The following is a 10,630-nucleotide window of genomic DNA, read 5'->3' as shown; positions in this document are numbered from 1 at the left end:
AGTTTATTGTTTTAATGTTATTAAATAATTCATTAATGATTTTTTTATTAGTTTTGAATGTAAAATTTATATCTCTTAAATAAATCATTAAAATTTATGATTTAATTTTGTGATAGTTGTTAATATATGACTATGAGGTTTTAAATTAACTAAGGTTAAATTAGTTTAATAAAGATTTTGTTTCAAAAAGTAATGCAAAATATACTTTAGGACTTTTAGTTAATCGATCTACATTGATGGATTGGTTTTCTGACAATTTTCTAAATTAAAAATATAAAATTGGATAAAAAAATACAGTTTAAATCCGTTTTTTTTAATGTTTTGTTAGAAAAAAAACAAAATGTAGTTATAGAAAGAATCAATTTAAATTTCTACCAAAACATTCTAATTTAAAAAGCATTTTCTATGTATAATTGGCACAAACAGTATAAAAGATACATTATAAGTTTTTATTTACATAATTTCGTTTTGAATCCCATTTTAAAACGTTGACTATCTATTCAACGAATCCATGATACGGTGGGGAATAGTATTTTCAAATTGATGACTGAAAAAAATAATAATTAAGTTTTCTAAATCGCCTCCATTTCAAAGTCAAGTAAAACTGGTTTTCGTGAAGATTTAGAATATGTGAGATTAGGATTTGAAGAAAAAACTGCAAATTTTTACATATTTTTTTTACATCAATTTTGTAAAAAAAAAAGATATATATTATGGGGTTGGATAAAAAATTTTACTCAAAGAATTAAATTTGCTTAAATTTTAAAATATAAAGAGCTCTTAATTGGTTAAAAAGTCAAGATATAAAATATTCTACACAACAAAGTCTCTTTACAAATTGTTAGCAAAATTATATTTTTTATTATAACCATAAATATTTGTGTAATAATCGTGCTAGACTTGGGAACATTTACATTAAAAAACATTTATCTCCTGAAATTTTTTTTTACATTTGAATTCAAAACTATTAAGTAGAATTTAAATTATATATACAGCTAAAACCTTCAACAAACAAGCCAATGTGAGAAGAGTTTAAATTGTTGAGTGACTCATTTAGCAAATAACACTTAAAAATTGAATGTGATAAAACCGTAAGATTAGAGGATTAATTTGAGATTAATTATTGTAAAGTATTTGGTAGAGTTATTACGTTACAATCTGCGGACCAATCTGGTTTATCACGGGTTTGAACTGGGTTGGATTGGAAAAAATTATTTTTTTTTATGTGGGTCAATTTTCAACCTGACTAATTTAAACTTGGTTTATCCGATTGAATTCGTGGTAAACTGGTTTGACTCACCAATCCACTTAATTTTTTTATTAATTTATTATCTTATGAAAGCTTAAAAAATATTCTCCTCATATGTCAAGAAAGACTATTTTGTACTTTTTTTTGAGTTAATCATAATTTTAGAAATGAAATTTATTTAGATTTGAATTACAAAAAGTTTGTAATTTTTTTATTTAAATTTTTTTTAATTAAATGAGCAAGTGAGTCAATCCATTTAATCTACCAACTCATGATAGATCCGATTCAGTTTAAATTTTTCTAGTTCGTAAATAAATGAACTAGATTGGATTGACTCACTAAATGACTAATCCATGATAGGTCGAGTCAGGTGATCTGTTTTCATTGCATTTGGTTTTGTTTCATTGAATAAGTTGAAGGTTAATTTTTGTGGTAAAAGATGTATGATAGAAGATGGAAGTCTCCGACAATATAATTTGAGAAACAAATAAAGAGTTTACAATGGTTAATTTTTTGAATTTAATTGCTTGTTTGGATATATGAAAAAGCAATGGGTGGAGTGACAGAAGCGTGTGAAACAGGAAAATAAGCAATAAGTGCAAGTAATTGCTTCTCTTATAACGTAAATCACATTTCAGGTTAAGCATTAAAATCATGCACTAATACAGATCATCAAGAGTGATAAGACGTGTTAAAATTAAATATGAAAATCATTCAAACATTAATCCCTCGTTAAATGTAGCTAAACAACCTTTCAAAACAACATTTTCTTTAATCACATTAAACTCAACATACATTCATGGATCAATACCATCAAACTATATTAAGTTTTCAATTTCATTTGAGTTAGAGATCCTTTATATTTTAAAAAAAAAATACAAATTTATCATAATCTTAACAAATATAACTTCAATTTTAAAGATTAATCACTCTTAAAATATATAAGTAAAATATTAAGAAATATATTTTAAATTATAAATACTAATTATAATTATTATTAAGAAATAAATTTTAAATCTGATTTACAAAATAAGATTTGTATTTATACATATATTTTAAATTAATTTTATTTTAATTGACGTTAGACTTCCAATTAATATAACTTTAATTGTAAATATTAATCACTCTTAAAGTAATTAAAATCAAATTCAATATTAACAAAGAGTTGATTCTGTGAGATATCTCTCCTTCTCAATATGACAAATCAATTTTCAAATGTTAATTTAAAATTAAATCTCATTTATTTATAAATTATAATAAAATCTGATAAATGAAGTATAATTTAATAATTTAAATTTAAAAATATTATTAAAGTAATTTAAGTAATATTCAAAATAAAGCTTTCTATAATGACACAAATTTCCAAGTAAATAACACTATTACAAAGCTTATATATATACAGTTCATCTTGAACGGGATTGAATATCAAATTGTCTGATAATCGAACCAGAAACATTAAGTAGAATGATCATGAACGCTGCTTAATCTCCCACATTATTAGTCTTAGAAATAAATTTATATCTGAAAACTCAGTTTTGTAAAAACGAAAACTACTGAGTTTGGAAGTAGTTCATTGAAAGAACATCCTGAATAATTGTGATAATGAGTAATTGATTGACGTGATTTTAGAAAAGTAGGAAGTGAAAAAAGAAGATGAGAAAAATAAAAAGATGAAAACACAGAGACAGAGAAACACAGTTAGGTTATGAGTATGAAAGAAGTTGAAAAATTGATGCATTGAATGAATGTGAATTGCTATGTTGTTTCATTTATCCCAGCTGCACGTCAAGTTGTCAACCCAAATGCAGCAACATTTCATCTTTTATTCAAACTTCCATTACTCTCTTCAAAATGCATGGAGCCCATTAATGATGTCAAGCCACAAAAGGTATCCAAACTGTCATTATCTGCCTGCCCCCACATCACCCCGAGCATAAATCCCTCACCAACTTCTCAATTCATGCACATTTCTCTCTCTCTCTCTCTACATCAATACATATATGTATATGTATATATATACATATACATATATGAAAAAAGTATAAACATTATAACAGCAGAAGCTAAACAAGAACAATGAAAATATGAATAGCAATAATAATATTCAAGTCTCTTCACAGGAAGTCAATGCCCGAACCATACACATTTTCTATGGAGTGCTAGCTAATCAGGGAATGTATGTAGAGAACAAAAACACCCCTTAGTGTGTGTATATATATATATATATATTTATGTATATATATGGTGCGTTCTTGACTCCCTCTTCTAAGACTGTGACTACTACTGTTACTACTATTACTACTGATAAGACTATTTCTGCTACTTGTTGTTCAAAACAAAGTATGCAAGATAACAAACCATAATGTTTTTTTTTTTGGTGTTGAAAATAAAAGAAAATAAATTGGTAGTTGGAGTGAAAGGTAATGAAAGTTGAAGGATTGAAGCAAAATACAGGTCTCATCAGATGGAGCAGTAAATAATGAGGCCTTGTGGTGTTGATGAGAGGGCATTGAAGTCCCAACTAACCCAAAACTCTTCTCCCACACATTGATTATAGCAGCAGCACAAACAGCCTCAGGTCTGAACCATTTCTGATAAGCATATTTAAGGAAGGGGGAGAGAAGAGTTTAAAGTAGCACGCAGCAGGTCCTCATCAGGAACTTGGACAATTCAAGGCAGCTTTTATTTGCTGGACAGTGTTGCCGATGAGGCTATTAACAGTCGTCACAGACTCAAAGTTCAGTTTTGCAGATGGTAAGCTGCTAACTAGGATTTGGAATGCAACAGTGATGAGTGATCCCCCAGACCCCCCCATCACCCTACCTGAGCTTGTGCTGCTTGAGGCTCCTCCACCATCTTGCTCACCTTGTCCATCTGGTGAGATCGTGAACCCTGATGGAAGGAGTGGAATGTATGAAGGGTCTTCACCACTCATTGCTATGTTTATGGCTGGAAGATCAACTGGACAATACACCACTAGTGACCCTGATGAGTCCACACAGCTCTCTTGGAGGATCAGCATGTTGTTTTGACTTGTGTTGAAAGCCTGCAATACAACATCAAGGACAAAGGCATATGATGTTTTTTTTACCAACATTCTATTGTCTTTAGGGATTCACAACAATTCAAATGAACATAATGGAGAGAAAAAAACCATGGCTTACCCGCAGCACAGATATGCAGTTACCGGGGTGTGCCCCATTTGCTATATGAGCAACCTCTTGCACAGCATTGCCATTGGAAAGAACATCCCACTAAGACAACAAAAGAAAATGTTAAAACATTTCTCCAGATCAAAACATCAGATAAGACAACTCGGTCAAACCTATCACAACCTGAGGTCTTTTCTTTTCATCCTTGAAGAAATTGAACACTGTTTGTGGAGGGATTGGGAGCCAAATGGTGGTGGCTGCACTTAGCACGACACCATTAGGTTGGCCAGGGTCTGTGCTCTTATGCACAGTGACTCTGACTCCAATCTCATTCATCCCACTACCAGAGAGTGTGGTCCATCGGTGCCCAGCTGATGCACTGATGCTTGCACAAAAATTGGTAACCATTCTTTGTGCAAGTTTCATCATGCTTCTCTTCCCCTCAGGTGAGGGAATCACTGAAAAAAAAATAAATTAAACTATCAAGTTCAAATCATAGCTAGAAAATTAAACCTAGGTGAGATTGTAACGGTGCAATTTGTATACCTCCCCCAAGATCACGGGTGGAATTGCTCGTCACCATAAGACAAGCAATTCTTTCACACATCCTCTGAAGTGTAGTTAGCCATCTTTGTGCTCCAAATGCAATGCCACTATAAATCATGTTTCTGTAGAGCCTATGAACTGGTGTTTTGTCTTCAACCTCTACATGTTCAATCCAGGTAACCTACATGATAACAAAGAAGAGTGAACAAAATTGCACGTAAAGGGCTAACAAAATAGGCTACCTTTGAAATACAGTGTTTAAGGTTACCTTGGAATATCCATTAGGCAAGTCTTGAATAAAGACACCAGAAGGCAGACGATGAGATCGAAACTGAGGAGCAAATTGGTTGTCTTGAGGAAAATCATATGAAACATCTACTATTGCCCATAAGCCTTGTTCAATTTGCTGACAGTAACGCAGGAAATAGAACTCTCTGGTAGAAACAAGTGGAGAGAGCACTTGCAACTCCTCATACATCTACATCATACCAAAAAATTATCAAAAATAAAAGTGGAACAAATCAAGAATGAAAAAAACTGTAAGAAGATAATTTGGACACACTTTCAACATACCAGTTCCAAACAACCGCTATGACCCCCCATCATTCCAGAAGATATAACCTCAATCGTTCTTGCTATTGTGACAACGGTGGGAAACAGCTCCATCCACTTGTTCTGCAAAACAAATCATGACGTTTGAGTAATTTAGAGAATTGAATTGAAGGTTTCATTTACCAGCAATCTAGAACATAAAAAAGATTATCAAGAAGTTCTTACCGGGTCCATGAACATGTCAACCAAGGTTAAGCCATTCATAATGACAACTCCTGAATCTCTTGAAGCTTCAACGTGAACATTGGGGTTCTTCATGTGACCATTAGCCTTGGGGAACATTCTTTCATAGGTATCAAGATCAAGGACATCCCTCCCATCAGGACCTTTCATCCACAAGGGCTCGTTTGTTTGCAGTAGTCTGATCATTTCTTCCATGGCATTTGAGGCAATGTCTGACATGAGGGACTTATCCATGTCCGAAAGACATGCGGGTTGGAAAGGAGGCACATTAGGCATGGACGATGAACTCCCAGGGAGAAGATCAAGATCAAGTGAAGGACCACCCAACCCTTGGCTTGCAAAACTCCCCATTGACAGGTCTAGAGAAGATATATGAATAGGTTGAACAGGTGGGAGCTGAGAAATTGGTCTTCCGATGTACTTAGCTGCAATGCTAGATACTCTATCAAGCTGCAAATTGAACCAATCTTTCAATGGACAACAGTATGAAAATAAACATATATATATTCACATTCAGAAATCTAAACAAAGAATTCATGAATTAGAAAGCCTTTGCACCTCCTCTTTGAGTTGAGCATTCTCCAATCTCAACTTTTGCTCATCAAAATAACAATCGTCATTGATGGGAGGACCACCACAAGAAGGACAAATAACGTTTTTCAAGGCCTCCCTTATGGCTATGTTCTCACAACGTATCTTGTCATTCTCTTGCCGGAGTGCAGAATTATCAGCTCTCTCATGCTGAGCCTGAATTGTTGTTGAATTAACCAAAAGAACAAAGCCTTATCACCATGAATGAAACGTACAAATACATAACCACGCAAAAAAAAAAAAAACAAAAAAAAAAACTAAACTTTTGACAATCCAAAGAGAAAAAAAATAAATAAAGAACATAATATTACCTTCATCTGGGTTCTCCTGTTCTGGAACCAAAACTTGATCTGTCTAGGCGCCAAGCCTAACTCCCTACTTAACTGCATCCGCTGCTTCTCATCTGGGTGAGGACACTCCTTGAACATCCTGGAAAAACACCAAACACACAGAAAGGAAAAGGGAGAGAGAGAGAGGGACCACAAAATTAGAAGGGTGCAAATGAGTTTTCTTTAAACTGTTCATGAAGAAGCAACCTCAAAAAGAAGGAATGCAAAAAGACATCACATAAAACAAAGAAATGAAAAGACCAAAAGTTTGAAAGGAAATGAATGAAAAAAATAATGGTTCTTACGATTCAAGCCTCTGAATCTGGTTGGCTGTGTGACGGTGGTAACGCTTCTTCCTTCTCTGGGAATCAGAAGAACCATCATGGTGATGATGGAGATCACCAGGAGACCCACTTCCATACTCCATTTTTGTCTCTTTCTCTCTTTCTAATTCTCTCTCTTGATCACTCTCACCACCACCACTATCTCTCCACTGAATCAGCTACTCCCATGACATCATAACCATTGAGAAACAAAACAAGAAAAGACAGAAGAAACAAAAAAAAAAGCTTAAGAAACAAGAAGAAGAAGAAGAAACAAGGGAATTTGGAAAGTGGGTGTGAAAAAAGAGAGAGAACTTTTTGTGATGTGATTTTGATGGGTAAGGCTACAAGGCTATGTGGCTATTATGCTGTGTGTGTTTTGAGAAGCAAAGCAAAATGGCAAATACAATAACATGATAACATCAACAATCAAAACAACATATATAATTTTATTAATTATATATTATTCTGAAACGGCTGTGACCATCAAAGATAGCGGCATGATTTGAGAGAGAGAGAGAGTGAGTGAGTTATGGCAAATCTCAAGGGATGCTCAATACAGAAGCTGCTGCTGCTGGTGCTGATCTAATAATCAACAAGAAAAACGAAAAGAAAAAAAAAAAAAAAAAACATTCACTCACCAACACAACACCATACCTCACCACCTCTTCTTCTCTTCCTCTCTCTCTCTAAACTCTTGTCTGCGTTTGCACCTATGAATGAATGAATGAACACTCTTACTTGTACCCTTTTAAAGTATAGTATAATATAATATTATATATTCTATATGTATGTGTATATTGATGATATGGTGTCACAAAGTGAAAAGAAAGCGTAACTGATGGAGGGGCTTTTAAAGCGTCGTTGGCTTTGTGAGAGAAAACGCGGAGAAAGAAAGGAAGAGACTTAAAGAGGTGCTATCTAATCTCTATCTATCTACACTCACACACTGCACTACACTACTACTTCTACATCATCATAATCATAATAATAATAACAATAACAATACAGACTAACTCGCTTTCTCTCTCCTCATTTCCCTCCTTTCTCTCTCCTAGAGTGGTACAGCCACACACCACCAGGGTGTGCCCCAGTTGAGCCTTTAATGAGGAACCGTTTCTGGGCTGCCGGAGCACCGCCGTGGTTACGCTGCACGTGGCGGGGGTTTTGGTTTTTGCCACCCTCTTTCTCTCTCTTCATTTATGGTTATGCATGCCCTTGAGTCTTCTCTCTCTTGGTTTTCCATTCTGAGGTCACACACATGCTGAGAGGGGTGCCAAAAGTCAAACGTTGGTATCCCATTGGAGGAGTTAAGGATTAGAATCATGCTATGCGAGATTGGCACCTTTCAAATTTACCCACGAATGAAACCAACCAATGCATGTTGCTTACAGTGAAAATCAAAATTCTAGACTTTTCTTTTTTTATCTTAATGAACATTAAAATTAGAATTTATGATTTTATGCATCTTAATTAAATTTCTGACTGCTAAACGACACTGATACTTTTTTTTTTCTATTTTCTGTTGAAGTTATCTTTGCCTCATTAAATATATATTATCATTGTGTGATTAAAAAAACTTATGTTTTAATTGTATTAATTGAATTTTTTCACTATCATAAATATATTATTTCAGCTCCTCTTATTTCTAATGATGTTAATTGGTTCTTTAAATATCATAATTGTGCATTTTCACTCATTTGCATTAGAATATGAATTCCAATACACTGATGAAATTGACCTATTGTGATAATTAGGAGACCTAATTAAACTAAATTATGATATATACTTAAAGATTAGCTGTATAATTAATATTTTTCTATATTTAGGACAAGATTGGGAGTTGAGATTGTTTTTTTCTATTTGATATGATTTAACATAACTCAGTTTAAGAAAATCATTCAGTATGCTACAAAATTATTCTTATTATATAAACAATCAATTATTTGATATGAGTAATAAATGGTGTATATACTAATAGAGGAAATATTGTAATTCAATTATAAACTTCTTTATATATAATGACATTTAAAAATAATGATTTTGCACTGATTGGATGCCTAATTTTGTTTTATATTAATAGAACACTAAAATTAAACTTGTTATATGATTATAATTAATTATATTATGAAATATATAGTGGAAAATAAAACCTAGTAAAGGTACTTTCATGGGGTTCCTATCCATAACATAAAGAGACACAAGTTTCCAAAAAATTACAGATAAATGTAATAAAGAATAAAATTTAATGTTTATGTTTACATTTATTATAAAAATTAGTGGTTGTGTTATTACATTTTATTTATATATTAATCCCTTAAGAACCCCACATGAGACACAAAAAGTTTGCCATTTGTCGAATGAAATGTTTTATCTAACCTCTCATCATCTCTTATGAACAAACTTCTGATTTTCAAATCTTATTCATAGAAATCAAATAGGAAAAAAATAAGCATGAATCTCAAAGATGAAGCTATGTTATTATATCCAACTGAGCAAACCATGTTTTTTTCCCTTAATTTTCAATATGAGATTTATACATGTGTCAATGTGTGTAAATGTGAATATATATGAGGAAATTATCATAAAATATAAGACCATTGGGTCATTCCACCAAGCAATAGAACCATATGTATATAATAAAGAACGATGTTATATTAAATTTAAATGCAACCTTTCATCAATTCAAATTAAGATTAATAAACTATTGTATAATTTAAAACTTTAAAAGAAATTATTATTGTTGTTTCTATAACTACTCATTAAGAGGTTAGTGTAGTTGTCACAATGATTTTGAAGTGATCATAGCAAGATCATTCAAATATTTTTTTTATAAAGTAAATATTAAACTCTTTATTCTTCATCTCTTTATAATTTGTTTGTGAGATGGTTGTTATTCTCATCTTATAATTATCCTATAATTATTATGTTAATGAAAGGAGACTTTTATTATTTTATAATTTGTTTTACTGAGTGAAATGTTTGTTAGTTTATTTTATTTATTCATTAATCTTGTATATTTAGTGAGGTGTTATTTATTTATTAATTTTACTATTATCTTTCCATATAATAAAATATCATTAGCATGATCTTATTTATTTATTCATCTTACAATTATCTTTGCTCATTGAGATATATCTATTTTTTTTATTTGTTTATTAATCTTACAATTACATTGGTTTAGGATATCTCTAATCCCAATCTTATGTATTTATTTGATTATTTTATAAATATATTTGTTTAGTGAAGTGTCTAACAATTTTATTTTAAAATTACCGTGTAGGCATTTGTAACTCATCTTGTTTTTTTGATTTATATATATGCGTATTATTATTTCTTAATTTTAATATTTATTGTTTTCCTTTGTCGCTCAGTAAATATTTTTTATTCTCAGTTTTTCTTAATTGTTTATATTCATGTAAAAAAATAACTATTAAATACAAAATTAAGCTACTAATTATTTGAAATAAATATTGAATGATAAATGATAAAAGATTTTATCGTATTTATCTTAATTAGTGAATATATTAAGTATAAAGAGAAAAATCACTTCTCTTTTAAATTTTTAAATTAATAGATAAATAATCATACAATAACTTTTAAAAGATCAAAATTTAGTTTGTAACAATTTATCAAACTAAATCT

General features: G+C 31.3%; 1 protein-coding gene across 2 annotated transcripts; it reads right to left on the bottom strand.

Moving 5' to 3' along the window:
- Positions 1-3,313: 3,313 nt before the first annotated feature.
- Positions 3,314-8,184, bottom strand: LOC106765584 (homeobox-leucine zipper protein HDG11-like). 2 transcript variants are annotated; one of them, XM_014650266.2, is made up of 11 exons: positions 7,627-8,184; positions 6,968-7,164; positions 6,645-6,762; positions 6,301-6,489; positions 5,725-6,192; positions 5,521-5,622; positions 5,216-5,425; positions 4,948-5,128; positions 4,585-4,859; positions 4,414-4,503; positions 3,314-4,295 (listed from the first exon to the last, which is right to left on the bottom strand). In XM_014650266.2, the coding sequence occupies exons 2-11, from the start codon at positions 7,087-7,089 to the stop codon at positions 3,903-3,905; spliced, it is 2,148 nt and encodes a 715-aa protein (XP_014505752.1). In that variant the 5' UTR covers positions 7,090-7,164; positions 7,627-8,184; the 3' UTR covers positions 3,314-3,902. The 2 variants fall into 2 exon arrangements, with proteins under 2 accessions (XP_014505752.1, XP_022639690.1); XM_022783969.1 differs by having other exon boundaries at positions 7,643-8,184.
- Between the last annotated feature and the right edge of the window lie 2,446 nt (positions 8,185-10,630).

The sequence above is a fragment of the Vigna radiata genome, chromosome 1 (genome assembly GCF_000741045.1).
Source record: "Vigna radiata var. radiata cultivar VC1973A chromosome 1, Vradiata_ver6, whole genome shotgun sequence".
NCBI lineage: Eukaryota > Viridiplantae > Streptophyta > Magnoliopsida > Fabales > Fabaceae > Vigna > Vigna radiata.
The sequence above is the reverse complement of the archived record's forward strand: the minus strand, read 5'-3'. Positions and strand labels throughout refer to the sequence as shown.

Coding starts and splice junctions, on each gene's coding strand:
- LOC106765584 (XM_014650266.2), bottom strand. CDS start 7,089: ATGGAGTATGGAAGTGGGTCTCCTGGTGATCTCCATCATCACCATGAT. Junction 6,763..6,967: donor CAGATTCAGAGGCTTGAATC/GTAAGAACCATT, acceptor GTGTTTTTCCAG/GATGTTCAAGGAGTGTCCTC. Junction 4,860..4,947: donor CACCCGTGATCTTGGGGGAG/GTATACAAATTG, acceptor TTTTTTTTTCAG/TGATTCCCTCACCTGAGGGG.